At 30.5% G+C, this 19,717-nt stretch overlaps 3 protein-coding genes across 6 annotated transcripts in view; 2 read left to right on the top strand and 1 right to left on the bottom strand.

Annotated features, from left to right (window-relative positions):
* Nucleotides 1–6,858, top strand: part of LOC113523002 (EF-hand domain-containing protein 1-like) — a 57,227-nt gene extending 50,369 nt beyond the window's left edge. For both annotated transcript variants that reach the window (XM_052897864.1, XM_052897865.1), the window contains 5 exons: nucleotides 2,004–2,164; nucleotides 3,359–3,567; nucleotides 3,768–3,969; nucleotides 5,519–5,671; nucleotides 5,973–6,858. In XM_052897864.1, the coding sequence (XP_052753824.1) occupies nucleotides 2,004–2,164; nucleotides 3,359–3,567; nucleotides 3,768–3,969; nucleotides 5,519–5,671; nucleotides 5,973–6,227 (980 nt within the window). In that variant the 3' untranslated portion in view covers nucleotides 6,228–6,858. The remainder of the gene's footprint in view (nucleotides 1–2,003; nucleotides 2,165–3,358; nucleotides 3,568–3,767; nucleotides 3,970–5,518; nucleotides 5,672–5,972) is intronic.
* A 131-nt stretch (nucleotides 6,859–6,989) lies between these two features.
* Nucleotides 6,990–19,702, bottom strand: LOC113522595 (probable Golgi SNAP receptor complex member 2). Of its 3 annotated transcripts, none has more exons than XM_052897872.1 (5): nucleotides 19,629–19,702; nucleotides 19,365–19,556; nucleotides 18,340–18,445; nucleotides 17,532–17,712; nucleotides 6,990–9,325 (listed from the first exon to the last, which is right to left on the bottom strand). In XM_052897872.1, exons 2-5 carry the CDS (start codon nucleotides 19,496–19,498, stop codon nucleotides 9,117–9,119), a joined length of 630 nt encoding a protein of 209 aa, XP_052753832.1. In that variant the 5' UTR covers nucleotides 19,499–19,556; nucleotides 19,629–19,702; the 3' UTR covers nucleotides 6,990–9,116. The 3 variants fall into 3 exon arrangements, with proteins under 3 accessions (XP_052753832.1, XP_052753833.1, XP_026764134.1); XM_052897873.1 differs by having other exon boundaries at nucleotides 19,365–19,553; nucleotides 19,629–19,685; XM_026908333.3 differs by having other exon boundaries at nucleotides 19,365–19,687.
* Nucleotides 16,169–19,717, top strand: part of LOC113522591 (multiple C2 and transmembrane domain-containing protein-like) — a 45,379-nt gene continuing 41,830 nt past the window's right edge. Inside the window, exon 1 of the mRNA XM_026908329.3 lies at nucleotides 16,169–16,322. Coding sequence (XP_026764130.2) covers nucleotides 16,318–16,322 — 5 coding nt within the window. The 5' untranslated portion in view covers nucleotides 16,169–16,317. The remainder of the gene's footprint in view (nucleotides 16,323–19,717) is intronic.

Raw genomic sequence — 19,717 nt, 5'->3', positions numbered from 1 at the left:
CCAAAAACATTAACGATCTTTGATTTGACTCTGCAGAAAACTTAATCTGTCATGCCTCCTTAGATAAAGTACAAACGAATTTATTGATGGAATCGCTTCGATCAGCTTTCACATGAGAGAGAACGAAACAGCGCTCGTTGCTACGACAGTGATAACGATTCTACCAATAGACTCATCTGTACTTTGGCTTTTGAAAGCATGACGGATTAAGTTTTCCGCATAGTCGTTAACATCCGTGGAAGAGAATGTTCTACTAGGGAAATTGAGCATTATCAGAAAAAAAAATGGGTCTAATACGATAAAAATGTTGATCCTTATAGGTACTAATTCAACGCGTTTAGGTGTAATCAACACAAATTGAAAATTTTAGTAGATTTAAAATTTCTGTAAAGTCCGAGCGATATAAATAATGCTACCCCGAGACTATGGAAATACGATGAGCAATCATTGCATACGTACTTTTACACTATTATTATACATTAATAACCTATAAGTATATATTAATCCGAAAGTATAATATAGTTATTATTATTAATTGTAAAAAAAATACAATTTTAAAAGCGTGCCATTTAAAAATAATGATATTGACCAGTCATGATATGGCAGCCACTATCTAGATGTTATTGATCTACCTATCCTATCATTTGTCTCTTTTTATTTTTTACTACAGAAATACAAAATAATGTGATGGCCCATGGTAAGTGGCACACTTAATGAAACGTGTTGGAACTATATTATAGAATAACTAGCTGACTCGGTAAACGTTGTTTTACCATATACATTACTTCTAAAACTATACATGAAAATATATCGTACTACAATTATTATATTCGATTGTCATCTTGCAGCCCTATTGCGGCATATAAAAATTGCGATTAAACAGTAGGGGTTAACCGTAAGTGTAAAAATTTGAATTTGTAGATATGTATTTTTCAATGCTAAATCACAATAAAATAAAAAAATTTGACAAAAAAATAAAAAAAAATTAGGGGTGGGTCACCCTTATCATTGAGGGGTATGAAAAGTAGATGTTGGATGATTCTCAGACCTACCCGATATGCATACAAAATTTCATAAAAATCGGTAAAGCCGTTTCGAAGGAGTTTGGTAACAAACACCGCGACACGAGAATTTTATATATTAGATATACTACACACACAAACAACCTTTATTCCTGCTCTTAAGTGCCCAATTTTTTTCCCGATTGCCGAATAAGGGAGAGCCTTCCTAATGTTTTTCGAGTGTATGTTAGTGCCTATATTTGAATCTTTAATAAAACCTAAAGCACGTAACCTATATATTTAACGTCATAAGTGAAATGACTCTGGATTAGTCTACATCTATACAAATGTTATAAAGAGGAAAGATTTGTTTTTTTTTTTTATAGTAGATATACTCAAGAACTACTAGACATTTAAAAAAAATTTCATCTATAGAAAACTACATTATTAGCAAATAAGATAAGGCTGTATATATAAAATAATGTCAAATAATGTAAACCAAGGTATCAAAAATTTTCCTATTAAAGCTTAATATCTTTCTGTCTACTCATACGGAACCAGAGCGGATTGCCAATCATAGATAATTGTATGAGTATTGTATAGAGCCACATAGGAACAGTAAAATTACCTTAATATTGCCGACAATACCTACCAATACAATTATTTTCAATTCTAGATAGTTTACTTTATATAGTAGTAGGAAATTAAGGTGCTAAGAATCCCGGGAATTTCCTTATTTGTAATTAATATTCTTAAAATATCCACGTTTGATGTTTTAACAACAGTTTATAAGTAGTTGAAATAAATATCGAAAGTACCGAGGATTTCCCGCTTACAGCATGGGCTGGTACCGAAAACCTCGCTTGATGTTTACATATCGTACTTAGTAATCTTTAATAGATTCAATTATATTTTATCCACTATCCAGGTTTATCTAAATTTTTATCATTATTAAAATAATCTCATTTAAAACTACATTATGTTTTTGTATTAAAACTGCAGGTGCAATAGTGCCGGTGTTCAAGCACCGCTTCAAGATTATCGGCTGTGACTTATATGTGTACCGGTACATGAGCGCCAATCCGGAGAAATTCCCGCAGGAGGTGATCGATAACGTTAGAAACTACCACATGCGAGAAGGGAATCTTAAAGACGAATTGAAGGTATGAAGATAAAATATTCTCATTCTTAACTCTCTTTTCGGTTGAATGCATTCATGGGCATGTTGTGTAGTCGCTAAGGAGGCACGATAGTTTGCTTTTATAAAAAAAAATTCTATATTATTATGTATTATTATTAGGTATTTCTAAATAATATCTAATTCAAAAGTAATTAGAACAATTCTAGTTTTTATACTTCAAAATGTAACTATTTACACTATATCTGCAGGTTTTATTTTACTAGAAATTACATGACCCGACTGGTCTTATTGTATTAAAACATTATCACAGGTTATTAAATGGACGATAATGGACTAGCAACCCCGCTTGCGCTATACTTACTTGCTTACGCTGGCGGGGTCCAAGGAGAGTTGATAGGTGAGGATGAAAGCAGGTCAGTTGCAGTCCCATTGTGGCGAAGAGCTAACTAAGATGGTCTCCAGGGGGAACCACGTAGAGGTTGACCTGATAGTACTCTATCAGGTATTTCTAGTAGTGGGGCTGTTAGACCCCATTATTAATCCGTTTTCTCCCATATTATCAAGAGGTAGGAACTCATTCGCTTTAGATTATCTGTTGAAAACTTATACTTATCATAATGCAGTATAAACTAAGAAACCGACTAGGTCGGGTCTGGCCTGGCGTAATATTTTGTAATATTTGTATAGTAAAACTCATAAGTGCTGTCATTTATAAGATGAAATCCCATTTCTACAAAGTGCCAACAATATGTCTTTTCATAAATCTTTTTTTATGTATATCTACTAAGAATACACATAAGTATTCCATCTTATATAGATTGTAGATGTTATGTATATGTAATGTATAAAAAAATTATTTATCTTTGTTAGAAAATGTCTGCAACTTCGTTCGCGTGACTGGGACATATTTTTTTTAATGTATGATAATGGAATGGTAACCCGCCTGCGCTATTGGTATACGCTGGCGGGACACCAGTGAGGGATGATAGATGAGGGTGAAGCAGGTCAGTTAGCCCATCGTGACAAATTCAACAATAAACCAATCACGATGGTTTCCAGGGGGAACCGCGAGGAGGTCGACCTGATAGGGTTTATTGCTAGCAATGGGGTTGCTAATCCCCATTACTAACAATCCCTTCTCCCCGACTGGGACATATTGACGGACCAGAATAAAAAACATCATATATTCTCTATAACTTTGTGTAAATATACACAGCAAGCGATCAACGAAGAACAAGCTGCTGAGACAAGAGCCCAGCTTGCCAAGATTGGGCAGGCAGCAGTCGCTGAGCCCAATGCAATGGAGCGGTGTTTGATGGCTCTTGACGTGGTCGAAGGCAGTGCGACCCCGCCGCGGCCGCCAACACCGCCGATGACCACAGACGTCATATCATATGATGACTCTTTACGCGTAACTAGACAGAGGTAAGTGTATCGAAACTACCTGGTCCTGATCACCCAGTCAGAGAATATGCATTAACATATTTGTATTTCATATCGTCATAGTCGTAGAATACTGACGGATCTGACAAAGATACACATAAAGATCCGTCAGTATTCTACGACTATGACGATATGTTAATATTATGTATATCATAGGAATGTAATTCCATTTTCGTTTGCAGTAAACCTACTTGCGACGAAATACTGCCATTAAAAGGCATACTAAAATCAGGGACGGCTCAGGATGACCACCAGAAGATGGTGTGCTTCAGCGGGCCGGCGCCGGACGAACACCGGGAACCGCGTGACAAGCCCATCTACCCGCCAGGACAACAGTCGCACTTTAACGATAACGACGATTTCTGTGAGAGGCGCAAAGACCCGGTAGGTTAAGGAGAATAAATATCTCCGATATGGATTATACATGTTCGAACAGTAACATCAAAATTTACCATTAGCAACCCAAGGAATTCTTTATGAATACGAGGTATTGTTACGAAAGGGAGAGAGAGGAATTAGATAGGATAGGAACTCTTCGATTCTTCAGAGCATTCACCGTAGTACAAACAATAAGCAAAACCCTCCTAGTATTTACAATACCATCTAACTGTACCAATTGTAATTGACATTCTGATGGTATTGTAATTGTAAACAAATGTATAAGTAGCTAATCCCAGATAATTTGGGGGGGAAAGGGATTGTTAGTAATGGAGACTAAGAATCCCATTGCTAGCAATATATCTAACCAGGTCGACCTCCACGCGGTTCCCCCTGTAAACTATCATGGTTAATTCCTGATTAATTCATCATGATAGGCTAACTGGCCTGTTTTCATTCTCATCTATCACCCTTCACTGGTGCTCCGCCAGCGTATCCCGTTAGCGCAGGCGGGGTTATCAATCCATTTTCTTCCAACAAAAAAAATTTCCTAGATAATTGTATATAAATAATACAGAAATATTTATATATCCTACGTATAAGGATTTGAACTGTTCTAAAAGTCGCTACTCAATTTTGAATCAGGATTTTTTTTTGTATTTTATGTATACTAAGTTAAGACAACGGTAATGTATAATACCAAAATATTGATCAAATTTAAGATTTATTAAATTTTAAAATCCCATAGGTACTTACCTAATTGAATTTTTTTCTATTATCGAGACGAATGAAAAAATCATATTACAGACTAGAATCTATTTACCTATATTCACCAGAGGAGTTCTATTGTTAGAGTGTTATGTGTTAGTGTCATTAGCTATTATTATCGTACTATGTATTTATGTACCTATATGATTGAGAATGAATGACAGGAAAAAATCCATGATCTAAATAACATAAAATAATTAAACATTATTTAAAAGCAATTACTGTTTATAAGACGCATCATTAATGATTTATGTACGTTCATAAATATTGAAATTTACACTGTAGGTATTACGTAAGATTATGAGATATGTCATCTTATTTTTTAGCTAGTGTAAGTTATCAGAATTAATGAATTTCATAAGTAATTAAAAAAACTTCGTTATGGTTATTATAAAATCAGTATTTCGGAATAACAACGCATGGTGATTACCATGGACGTCAATGTTCATATTTATAGGCAGTGGTTATCAAGCACTTTCCATTAGTCCGTTTGCCCACATTCAGCAGTCAGCTTATTTGCCATTCCATGTTGTCTATAAAAATGCTTTTAAGGTACTTATACTTATTGATGCATATTTTACAATATAGATAATTTAAAATTCATGCAAATAGCATAACATTTGGTTAACCAACTCATTTCAATAACATTTTAAACGTGAGAGTAATATGGAGAGCCAAATTAAGAAACAAAAAATTAATTATGAATTAAACTTGCTATTATCACTGACTAGACGGCTAATCATAGGGTCTAGTCAGTTCAACTTATTGAATTTACTTACAATTATAGAACACAAAAGAACGCGAAGAGCGACGCGCTCGAGATGAATGTCCATACGAAATCATACCTAGCGCACAGCTACTCAATGGTACCGGAGAGGAGAGTAGTGATAAGCCACAGTTACCAGGATATCTTGGAACTTATGAAGTTGATTGCAAACAGGTACTTGATATCTATTAAAAAAATAAGTAAATTTTTAATTTTTTTTTTTGAGGTGTTCGTAAAACAGAAAGTAAATAATAAATAATTAAAACACATTTGAGATCACAAAAAAACTAGATGTTTTAAATTAATATTATACATTTAGACTCGCTCAACTTCATTTCATGAATACTATACCATTACTAGGTTTTAACTTTTCATACGTACAAATTAAGGCTAATACTGTAGTGTTTCGAAAACAGTTTGAGAAATCAAGGCAGCGGGCTATAAAAAATCTTCGACTCAAAATTTTTCATTATAGGTACCAGAGCACATGCGTCTTTCACCGAACGCGTATGAAAAAATTAAGAAGTTACGTAGCGATGTACCCGAGATATCACCAGCAGCTACAAGAGTGTCGCATTATCCACAATTGTCCACAACGGTGGAGTCTTGCGTGAATCCACAAGAGGCCACAGGACCATGTGCTCCACGTAAAGAAGAAGATGTAGCGTTCTCCTGCTCTCACGTTGAACCTATCAAGCCATGTTGCGACTCAGACAAAAAAGAAACTTAATGAATGCATATATTCAGTGATTTAGTATAATTATCTTTTTTTTTTTTATATAAATTATATTGTTTTTAAAATGTATTTATTTTTACAATAATGTACTTATTTGTTATGGGCCAATTAATTTTCATAGACTATCATAACATAGTCAAGGCATAATATAGGCAGATGAATTGACAATTATAAAACCGTTTAATACATTATAATAAGTATACTCACAACTATGATCCTTAACGGGATAATCCGAGGGACACAGTTGCCGTATGATGAACATAACACTTATCATGCCTAGAATGCCAAGCATTTTAGGTTTCAATGTGGCAATCATTCCGATTATTTTGGTTTGTTATTTATGTCACATAAATTCATAGTTTTTATATAGGGCCGATCCGAACTCACGAGTTGCGGTCTCGTAAATTGTGGGTACTACTTACCATGTAGATCACGACAGTCAAATTTATTACAAAATGTTATGGAATATCATAGAATGTCGAGACGTTAGTACTGTTTATTTTCTTCACTCTTAATTTCTATAATTATCAAATATTTGTGTTTATTTTGGTCGCATATTAGATTCCTTTTTGAAATATGAACGCTGATAAAAGAAGAACAATATTTTCTCTTCTCTTATGCGACTTTAATAATAATAATAACTTTATTGCATAACCATGATTTTAACAAACTCAGCACTGGAAATTACAGTAAAAGTATGTACGAATTCATTTGTACATTTGATACGTACCTACACACAAAGCATATAAAACAACATTGCAAAATTAAAACAATATATTAAAAATAGTTACTCTATAGCCATAAATTTACGGTAACAGTATAACATGTTTATTTTTAAATGTTTAACATATTTGTACAAGTTATTATTAATATCTATCCCTTTATTTTCTATTTGACATATCACTGTGACACAAAGACGCCCTTTTATACTTAAAAATTCGATTGTGGTCTGAATAAAATTCATATAGGCATTTGTGAATTACAAATAAATGTATACAATAGCTTATATTTTTGTCGTTTTAAATATGTCCACATAATCTGCTTATATTTATTTCTAAATACAGTTGATACTAATATGGAATTTCAATAATAATTTTAATAAATAAACATACTCGTAAATTGTACATGAATATTAACATAGATCAATAATATATGTATTACAAATACTTTTCTCTAGCCTAAGGCAACTGATAAATATTTTAAATATATTCCTAAAACTACAATGGCTTAGTGTGCATAAGGAAGTGAAACACTAAATAGAAATTTAAAACTTAAAATTCAAACAATAATAAAATCTTAACAATGTACTAAATATAATTAGATAATATCTATCCAACTCAGAAATGTTTAATTTATGATAAACACATACTTATCCAAAATTATGGAACTGTAAGTCCATTATAATATCACAGTCCACGTCTATTTATTTTCAGTCAGCCAATAAAAATGTCGAGTCAGAAAAGTGTAGGCGTGTAGCGTAGCTGATATGGGTGTAAAATATAAATCACGGTGACATATTACCGAATAACAAACACGTTGGACTTTTGCATATTTTTTTACTTTGTAATAATAATATTAACAACTTATAAACACTGGTATATGTACAATTATTTACCCGCAACTTTGTCTAGTACAAAGTTGTACAATACAAGCGAAATGATACCCCATTTAATGAAATAATATGTATCTATGATACGCATTATTTAATGACTTAATATAAAAAAGTAATCATATAACACATCTAACAAAGATTAATGCATACATTACACATGAAAAATCATTGCAAACATTTTTAATTATTATCAAAATAATAATATGCCTGCATATAAAATACAGTAGGAACCATTTCCTAAGAATATCTTATAAAATGAAAACAATAGATAAACTAGAATAGTTCGGACAATAAATAAATTAGTGCCTAGACAATTAGACTGTCGGTCACAAACTAGAATGTCGACTAGTTACAACTCTAGACGATTGGCCGACAGGTATTATAATAATGTCTTACGTTGCGTTTCAGAACCATTATACTTTGTTATATCGAGTCACAACTAGCACACAACCTATCTAAGCAACTAATTATAAATTAGTTATTGTTCTATAATTGCTGTTAGTGTTTTTATTTATCTTAACCTATATAATTGTATTTTAATATAGTTTCTGTGCTAGTTGAAACTATATTATATAACCAGAAGGGCAACATAATAATAACCACTATTACCCAAGTTAAATTAATTTATTTTTAAGATTATGTATATAATTTCGAACATATTTTAGACTTTGGATATGAGTTTAAATCAATTGCATACAATATAAATAACTTTTATTAAACAGCTAAAAATTTCTACATTTACGTAATGTGAAATCTGAGTGGACAAAAGCTGTCTCGGGCAGATAGTTGATATATATTTTTCATAAATTAATAGTATATAGTATTCTTACTTTTGCAATTAACTTTACTGTTTCATATTAATCACGGCCCAAAACAATTTTGCTTCACATTTATTGAAAATTACTGTACTGATATAATTCAAATATATTTAAAGCAAGTGAAATATTTATTAATAAAAAATTATAGGTTGGAGAGAAATTCTAATATAATTAATAGAAACTAGAAATCTCTATATAAAGTGTCATCAATGTTCTTTGGACATTGATGGCGGAAAAAGGTCATCACCTATTTCGATATCGCCCATATCGGTCGGATATCTATTTTAGAATATGTTAGAAGTCTGTTATGCAATATTATTTTTTGGATAACAAACTTAACATATTCGTTATTGGACGAGTATATAGATATTGTAACTAAAATATATAAATTTAATATATAACCCACCCCTACTTGTACTTATCTATATATTTTCTCCTTTAAAATATTATTGACTACGTAAGGTATATAATGACAAGCACAATAATGGTCAACGTAAGAAACATACCACCGAACAGTATGTATTTGTCTTGTGATACTCTTCTCTCTATCAAAGAAATAGTGGCGTTTGATAATCCTAAAGTATTGGCCAAGTCTATCAGTCTTCTATGAGCGCCCTTCAATGTTTCCCTGTTGCCCCTCAGTGTGCCCAATATGTTTGAACCTGAAATTGATAAGAAATAAATTATTAAATTTAACCATAGACAAAAACACCTTAACAATACTTTTCTAGAGTTATATAAAATTTTTAATACCAATAATTTAATCTTTCTCCGACTAGCACGTTCCTTCATTTAGAGCTATATAAATACACAATATGAGTGCAGTTTGTTTTACAAAACATTTCCATATTTCAAATATTTCTGAAGAATTGTTCACTTTAACGAATCCTAGATTTCGAAATGCTATAATATCCCTGTACTTTCTATTACACCTACTACTACAAACATATAAACATCAAAATATCTTTAAAAATATAATAATTAATGAACTATAAGGTAAGCAAGTAATCTCGTAAGCTAGAGTAGAGAAAAATTTGTGTTATAAAAGACTAATAAGTATCGCTTTATAAAACTTGTACTTACGTATATTTAGAATTGGAACTCTGATATAGCTATTTAGGTAATAAATTACTTATTACCTATATTATTATATATAAGAATAATAAGGTAATATAAATTATTATATTTTTTTATTCAACAAAAAATCAACAAATTCGAAATCCATCATGCAAGCGTTGCGCATACTATACGTATGTATATATATATATATATAAAAGTTATTATTAGCATGTTTAATGACAAGTAGAGGAGTGGAGAAGGCAAGACACAACTGTGTATAATATAGATCCTTGACACTCTGCCTATGCCGTAAGGAAGCGCTATCGTGAAGATTTAGAGAGAAATAAAAAGCAGAGTAATTGTCTTATTACTATTGCGTATTTTGTAGAACAGGGGTACTCAAACGGTCGATCGTGCTTTTCGAGTCGATGTCGGGAAAACAAACCGATATAGAATTATTCTCACATTTAATATTAATTAATAAACAACTAAAATTTATTCGATCCTCAATTAGGCCAGAATAACCCCCTCATGACTTCCTTGTATCGTAATAAGTCCATAGTGATTAATTTTTGAATTTGTCCCGATGGGCTAACTAACCTGTTTTCATTCTCACCTATCATCTCTCACTAATGCCCTGCTAGTGTATATCGATAGCACAGGCAGGGTTACCACCCCATTTTCTTCCATTAAAAAAAACGTGGAAACTTAGAGAAACAGCATAAAACGGTTCATTAAAAGTATGAAAAAGATTTTCCGTCACAGAGTTAATTAAGAAAATAAAAAGTAAGTGAACTTGTTTGAAAAAAGAACAAACCATGTTCACAAGACCAACCAAACAATGAAAAGCTGCAACGATCGAAACACTTCAAACCGTTTTAAGATCAATCAGTTCTGAAGAAAGCGTTTATTGAAGCGGATGACTTTATTTGGAGATTTTAAAAATAAAACAGAGATTATGTCTGATATTAGAGTACTTCAGTTATCTCGCCCGACTGTCACATATTGAAGTCATAGGTCAGGATATGGCAGATAAACTAAAACATAAAATGTACATACTTTTCTTTACAGTTCGACGATTTCACCGATATGGCAGATACTGTTCAGCTATATATTTTTTATTCGAATGTTATTCAATGACATGTCGGCTAAGGACAGGTTTTTAACAAGTTCTTTGAAAAAAAAAACTCGTGGCGAAAATATATATATGGGGTTTTTTACAATTTTGTAATAAACTACAAACTACCAACTAGTGTGCATTACAATCGCTGGAGCACCAGCAATGATAGGAAACAAAAATGGTCTTATGGCATTTTTTTTTTTTATTCATTTTCTCCTTCCATTGCATAATACATCAACAAATTTTGTGCTTAAAACTCTAAACATGAAGGAGATTATGGGCATTGCAATAAAAATTGCGAAATCCATCCATGCACGTTGCTTGCTTGCTTGCGTGCACGCACCTTGCAATGGTGGTTCTTTAAATTGCAGAAGAATGATAATAAGTCAGCTGAACACACTGATTTAGTGCTTCACACGGATGTCAGATGGTTGAGTCGCAGAAAATTCCTAGAAAGGTTTCAGGAATTATTTTGCCAGAAATAACAACTTTTCTGGACGAAAGAGTTGCTGACACTCAGATATTGGAAAACGGAAATTATCTGACTGATTTGGCATCTTTTACAGAAATCACAATACATTTAAACAAACTTAATTTGGAGCTTAAAGTAAAGGAAACCCCATTTTTGAAATGATTAGCGCAATAAACGTATTCAAAATTAAGTTGCAACTTATTACTACAACTTACTTACAGATCTAAAAAGGATATGAAACATTTTCCGTCTTTGAAAGCGAGGATTTAATAGTTGAATTATGATATTTATGAGACAGAATTATAAAATATTTTGGGCCAATTTGAAATACATTTTTATAATTTCATTAAACTGGCAAATATCACATCATTTATGAGTTTTTTTGTATAAAAACACTAAAGAATTAGCTACTGATGTTGCAAGTCTGCTTAACATGGACTCATATTCTGTTGAAAATGATTTAGTGAAGATTATATCAAATATAATGTCAAAGCCTTTGATACAAAATTCTGATGTTTTATATCTGAAGATAAATATGCTGAGGACGTACAGTGCCACGCTTTAAAGTCCAAAGTCACTCTATAGTTAATTTTAGACTAGAACTCGTTTGTTTTGTGAGAATCAATAAACTCGTAATTTTGAATAATTATGAATTTTTTCATTGACATTTTAGAACAGACTTATACTTACCTTGACTAAAAAAATACATATTGTGCAGAAAACTAATATCTATGCCACGATACAACCTAGATGACAATTCTACATCACACATGCAACTAAGAGGAAGAGATGTCAGGTCGACCTCCTCGCGGTTCCCCGTGGAAACCATCATGTTTAATTCCAGGTAAATTCATCACAATGAGCTAACTGACCTGTCTTTTTTTCTTCATTAATCATCTCACTAGAACACTGCCAGCCGTACCGTTAGCGCAGGCGGAGTTCCCATTCCATTTCATTTAAAAAAAAATCCCCAATAAAAAAAAACATATTTGCAACATCTTAGAGTCAATTGATCGTTGTCTAGCCATATTGATGTAGATCGCGAGTGATTCAAACTTGAGCATTTTTGATATAAAAGTAATATATGTTCTAGACTACATATATGTATATACACGATACTTCATCATTAATTATCATCATTACAACCTACCCTATATATATTCCTAAACTATCCTATCCTATATATTGTCTTATACCTAAGTAGATAATACCAAAATCTATGTTCCCGTGTGATTTAGGAAAATAAATTTCCTATTGGTAAGATAGGGCATGTGTACCTTTCTTTCAAACGTGTTCAGTGACAAATATTTAGAAACATTCAAATGTTTTTATAAACTTTAGTATTAGTAATATAATAATACAACTGACGTGAAGGTTATCGTCGTAAGCAGATAATTTAGATATTGTATGTAATTATATAGTAGACATTTCATTCAACAAATACTTAAGTAATTTAAAGTAGAAAATAACTTTCTGCTAAATTATATATATACATATATATATATATATATATATATATATATATATATATATATATATATATATATATATATATATATATATATACTATATATTTATATAATATATATTTATATAACACATTCACAAAATTTCATCGACATACTCATTGTTTTAATTTCATATAATGTAGTGATACCCGCAACTTGGTCCGCGTGCATTAATATGCACATAACACCATCACATATCCTATGATAATAACATTTTTCAATAATTTTCTACAGAATATGAGTCGATGTTAATAACATGTAACATAATAACGTATCCATGTACCGAATTTCATTTAAATTTATTCAGCCACTGAGTATTGATCGAGTAACAAGCATCCAAACGTCTTTACTAACATTCACGCTTATAATGTTAGTAGAATAGTATGATAAAGATTATGAATATTGTTAGTTTGCCCAAATACGATTACATCTCTGAATTTCTGGATCGCTTTAAATTTAAACTTTAAATCGTATCGTATTACTGTATTTAAAGCAATATGAAATATTAAAATATCTAGGTATCTCTTAAAAATATTGCGCTGGATCTTTACGGTTTATTTTCAAAAATATATATTTTCTATGTCTGCTATTCCCAAATCAATACACTCGTATAGCTCAATATTGTACACAATCACATCTTTAATTCTAAAAGGACTTTGAACATACGACAATGAGCAATATTAAAATCTGATTGATGACTTCCTGATGGTGACAAAAATTAAAAATTCTAATTAACCTTGTTATCTTAATAAACACTAGCGGCCCGTCCTGTCTTCGCACGGGTGGACATTTTTACATTTTAAAAAGTGGCCATTAGGGCTGCACACGCGACGGAAGCTTAAAAATGGAGTAACTTCTCCCGTTTTTCTAACATTTCCCTTCATTGCTCTGCTCCTATTAGTCGTAGCGTGATAAAAAGTATACTATAACCTGCCCAGGTGTATAAAGAATAATTGTACCAAGTTTCGTTAAAGTCCGTCGAGTAGTTATAGTCGAGTAGAAATAAATTTCTATAACGAACATACAGACAGACGAAAATTTTACTGATTGCATTTTTGACATCAGTATCGATCACTAATCACCTCCTGATAGTTATTTTGAAAATGTATTTCATGTACAGAGTTGACCTCCTAACAGATTTATTATAAGTATAGATAGATGTATATTTGTGAAAATATATGTTTTTATACAATTCGTTAATTGAGGTGAACAGATTAACACAATGAAACGTACTTCACGATAACTTAATACATGCGGGTTAACATCTACTATATATAATAGAACCGCATGTGGAAGTTCTTTGCCTTAACCTTTTACGATAATTAGTACTTATGGTAAAAGGTTATTACCCAATTAAGTTTACCTGGTGAGGTTAGTAAATATTATACAGAGTGTTACTAATAGCGGAGAATATCAATATGAAATAGTACTCGTACGTACATAACGAAAAAAAAATTTTTTTTTAATTCAAATATGTTATTCTTAAAATAAATTCCAGTAGACTGATATCGAAATTGAAACTTCGCACTTCAGAGAGGTCGATCTGACAAAGCAATATACCCACCCTACAGCTAGCAATAGGACTGTTAGTCCCCATTAATAACAATAATTAAAGATTAGATATAGTCGTGTAGTTGTCATAAATATAATTACCTATTGTTGATTCTTATTATTGAACATCTAAAATAAAAATCAATCAGGAAAACAATTCTATTTATCATCTTATTTACCTACATGATCAATTAACATAACCAGTTGGTACTTAAACTTAATAATTCAATATTAAAATGTGAATATAAGTAATGAGGCTATATATACTTTATATTCAAGTATACAGTCACGTGTAATAAATAATATAGAAACATTACGTTGTCGCGTTAACCGACTTATTAAATGGATATAATAATTTTACTACGTAATTAGTTGATCCGGCAAACATTGTTTTGCCATATAAATTATTTCTACTGAATATTTTGGTAGTTAAATAACAAATATAGTAGGTATAGGTCATGTTGTGTGTGATTAGTAACAAACAAATAAACGATATATCTATCTATCTATTTATAACTGAAATATAAGTATGTATTTTTGATGCTAAATCATAAAAACATAAAAAAATTGTATAAAAAAATTCTAGGGTGGGTCACCTTTATCTCATAGGGGTATAAAAATAGCCTACTACCTATTCTCAAACATACCAAATATACAAAAAAAAAACTTAAAAATCAGTCAAGCCGTTTAAAGGAGTTCGATAACAAACACTATAACACAATATATATATATATATATATATATAAATATATAAATATGAGAGAAATTACTGTAAACATCTATCTAATATTCGCGAAGAAGAGAAGATATCGTGTAATTAAGAATATCCTACTTTTGAAGATAAATGTGTAAAATATAACCAAAGTCGTAAGTATTTATCGACTATTACCGGTGTGGTTTTTTTTTGCAACTTAAAATGGCAAACAAGCTGACGGCCAACTCGATAGAATGTGATAACAATCTTTATTCTTAGTTGTCTATAGGCCAACTACGAACTACTATGCACACATAATAGAGTATACTGAAAACAACATTCAGTGGTTACTACGCGCCGAATTGAAACAAATTTGACCTCTAATAATCTTTTAAAAAAGTCGGTATCGCATTGTCACATCCTCTGGTGTCGCTCACTCAATGAGCTGCAGTGATCACTTAATAGCGTCAATTAGTTTTCTTCCCATAAAAAAGAACTCGACATATCACATTTTAAACACAAAAAACAATTACTTCAATAATTTAAGATTGTGGTCCACAAAACCGACTTCAATTGTGGTAAAACCAGTTATTTGGATGGAAAAATTAAATTACTGAACCAATTTTAATAGACATTCTATGGGACCCATCTATAAATATAGCCTTTCAAATACAAAAAGAATTTTCTAAATTGGTTTATAACTGACGGAGTTACGAGGTAACAAACATAAACAAAAAAATACAACCGAATTGAAAACCTTGAAGTCTGTTGATTACAGTAAACACAAGAGTGACCCTATCAATTGCAAAAAGAATCATTAGAATTAATTTAGAATTGGCAAAGACATAAGTTAATATAAAAAAAACAGGTATTATAAAATCCCTTTGACATTTTGACAAATTTGACCAAGTGACCACTTTAGAACTTTATACAAATGTGAGCAGCATTTTTCGTAAATAAAATCTGAAAATTATGACACTACCTGTCATTATTATAATGACTGTTCTTATATATTTTGTATATACAGATAGGAAGAACTGGCAGTAGCGCCGCGACACCACCAATAGATATAATAACGATGTGTTACACCTAGGCAACCTATTCTTAGAGTAGGTATAATTAATAAAATGTAAATAAGCTACCTTCATGCGGAGAGCTGGTATTAAGTCTCGCGGTTGTTTTAATTTTAATTTACTACGAACCGCTCATATCAAGTTTAATCCAAAGTGTAAACAGTGTCACGAAATATAATGTGGTAAGTTTATTATACATTTTTAACTTACAATTTAAATGGTAATTTAGAAAATACGAACAATTCTACAACATTTATTTTTTGTTTTTTATTTTAATGTATTTATGTGTACAGAAACCGGTCCAATCTGACTGACAGTGTAAAGAAAATGTAGACGGTAGAATAGACACTAAGTTCAATTTATAAGTTACCTCTTTGTATCTTTGCAATAACGAAGATTATTTTAATAACGTATTTGCTACACCACAACCTATTAGTTACCTATATCTGCGCAATAAACTCAGACAGATAATGGTACCGAGAATCTACGCGTATTTATACATACTTTCAACAAGATTTATTCAATTTTAATTGACTAATGTTACAGCTTTATTTGAACCAATATTATAAATTGATTTTTTGTTTGTACCAAACGGAAAAACAAAAAAATACTTCACCTGTATGTTTTTTTCAAAAATTGGAGATATACTTTTTACACATCTGAAGCAATGATAAATCGCTATTGTTTTCAACCAACTTAAAAAAAAGAAGGAAGTTCTCAATCCAGTGGTTCTTTTTGTTTGTTATAACTCCGTCAGATATAAACCAATTTAGTTTTTTTTATCGGATAGAATATATATTCACATTTGTCTCAGAGAAATTTTATCAAAATCGATTTATAGCTCAGTTTTTAAATTAAATTAACTGTCCTTGTTTTTAATCAAAATAACTTTGGCACAATTGAAGTCTATTTTTTCTGTGAAACAATCTTAAATTATTCTTGTGTTATTAGATAATTTTTACGGAAAATTTGTAGGTAGGTATACAATTTGCACCCGTACGAAAGCAGGGCAAGTCGCTAGATATTAATATTATAATACTTTTATATGATTTCTTTTAACGCTGTTTTTAATGACTTATGACGCTAGCAATTTCCACATAACAATAATAGAAATCTCTTGATAGTTTATAAAGAATAAAATGGAAATTTTATGACACTTATTTTTATACTAGCTGATGCCCACAACTTTGTCCTCGTGGTATTTGTTACACCTTCGATTAAGATTTCTAACCTCCTTCTAACTCTGGGATAAAACTATGTTAAAAGTGATAAGGGTATTTGATATGCCATCTAGAAGTGCTCTATTTCATTGCTATTCCTATTTTTAAAATCCACGCATATAAAGTAACAGGCAAAAAGCTAGTGCATGATAAAATATATCATTAACTAACCTGTGTGTATCATTTCATCAACATTTCTATGTGAATTTTGCAATGAATTACGTTCCTGTGACAAGTAGTCCACAGTGATCTCTGTATGATCATGCCCAAATCTTCTATTTAAAAGTTGTTCTCTATCTAATCGTTCTTGTTCTCGTCTTATTCGTTTGCTTTGTGAATTTGTCAGTGAAGCCTACAAAAATTATAACAAATTAAATGTTATAAATGAATACTTAATGTAATTAATAAAATATTAATAGTAACTAAAGACTTTCACAACTTCATACTTACTTTTTTTACATTAAAAAAAATAAATATATATAAAAACTTTTAAAAATATAAAAAAATAGGATGGATGCAACAAAATTTAAATTCAAACTATCAAATTATTAAATTAATAATGTACCAAATAGTAAATAATAAGACTTTGAATCATGTAATGAATTATCAGCTAAGATATAGGTATTTATACTTATGTACATAAAATATACAATTATATAAAATTTAAATAATTATTACATTAGTTTATTATTAATAATCTAATTTAATAATTATATAAATTTCACAAACTACAGTTTTTTTATTTATTTACTTAAACACCTTATTGGCAACACAGTATACTCTGTAATATTCATGGTGCTATTCGTTTCTATAGTCATCGATTCCCACTTTCCATTAAATATAAAGGCATACTTTAATCAATAAATAAGTTGTCTCCATCCTAATAATATGTAAAAATATATTGATAATAATGTTACATTTTATTGTTTACATTAGATCTAAAAAGTAACTTTTATTACAGTTTTATAAAATTATTTACCTGAATATGTTTATTGTCATATTTCAATTGATCCACTCTCATTTTGGCCATAGGCCTTTGATTGATTGGGGTTTTATACACATATATGTCCAACTTTTCACAGTTTCTGTAGGCAAATTATTACTTGTAACAAGGACTTTTTGTTATTTTTATATCTCTATATCATTTCATTCTCTATATCATATCATTCTATATCATTTCAGTCATCTTCAATAGTTATTTATTACAATAGAATTCTGATTATCTGAACATCAATTATCTGAATATTGTAATATCTAAACTTATTGTTCACAGTTCTAATTACTGATTTAGAAATGAATATGAATAGAATACCTATTTAACCAATTAATGTTATTAATTGGGTAAATAGGTATTATGTAAACCATTATCTTTATAGCTCATATTTTTATGTATCATATTATCTAAATGATATATGTAACCCTTTACATAATAAAAATAATATTAAAATTTAATTATGTATTGTTTGACTCGACTGTAAAATCTATTAACCAGATTTTCAATTACACAGAATACCCCTAATTTTATTTGATTCGGCTAATCAAAATTCTACTGTATCCTCGATTGAATATATTACATTTAAGCCATCAATATTATTCTGAGGGGAATACTAATTTAAAAACTTATTTATTAAGCACAATAACAAAATATCACTACCAAACTTGTATAACAGTACTTTAATTTAAAAGGGGAAATATGGAAGTGAAATTACATGGTTAAAAGTCAAACACACACTATTTAACAGGAATGTGATTGTGAAGTATCACAGTAATAACAAAGTATTTTGTAATGACTGTGATGCAATTCATGTCTATTAATGATGGTCATCACTTTCAATCGTTTGAGACTAAACTTTGTATGTTGTCCAAGCTGCATAGAAAAAAAGGTTTAACACATTAATTAGCAACCCTGTATTGTAGTTATCATTTTAAGGGGGGAGCATATGGTAACTGTTTATACATATTTAGGCTTATAAATTACGTTATTGATTAAATAGCTACACTTACGCACTGATTGCATTGATTTTTGATTGAATAGCACTTTCTATTTCATCACAATTTGCAGGGTTCTTATCTAACTTTTGAAATAAATCCGATGTTTCTTGAATAAGTTGACTGGTTTGATGGTATAGTACTTCCATAATATTTGATTTTTAATGTTAATGTTACAATAGTATGAAACTAATTTCTGAGAGACTGCTGGAAAATCAAATTAATAATTATAAATCAAAAGTAAAACATTTGCACTCGTAACAGAACGTAACAAAATACCTTATAAACAAGGTGTAAAGTAAAAAAACGTAAGAACAAGTAGTGATAGTAATGAAGTTTGAATTTTTTAAGAGTTGGCACTGAGTGTA

The sequence above is a fragment of the Galleria mellonella genome, unplaced genomic scaffold, assembly GCF_026898425.1.
Source record: "Galleria mellonella isolate WM207_F2 unplaced genomic scaffold, CSIRO_AGI_GalMel_v1 utg38, whole genome shotgun sequence".
In the NCBI taxonomy this organism is placed as follows: domain Eukaryota; kingdom Metazoa; phylum Arthropoda; class Insecta; order Lepidoptera; family Pyralidae; genus Galleria; species Galleria mellonella.
This window is presented reverse-complemented; position numbering and strand designations above follow the sequence as displayed.

Bases quoted from the DNA above. Each gene is read 5' to 3' on its own strand.
- LOC113522595 (XM_052897872.1), bottom strand. From the start codon at position 19,498: ATGGAAGTACTATACCATCAAACCAGTCAACTTATTCAAGAAACATCG. The intron at 18,446-19,364 runs GTAAGTGTAGCT...ATTTGCCTACAG, and splicing joins AAAATCAATGCAATCAGTGC to AAACTGTGAAAAGTTGGACA. The intron at 9,326-17,531 runs GTTAGTTAATGA...TATCAATTTCAG, and splicing joins TGATGAAATGATACACACAG to GTTCAAACATATTGGGCACA.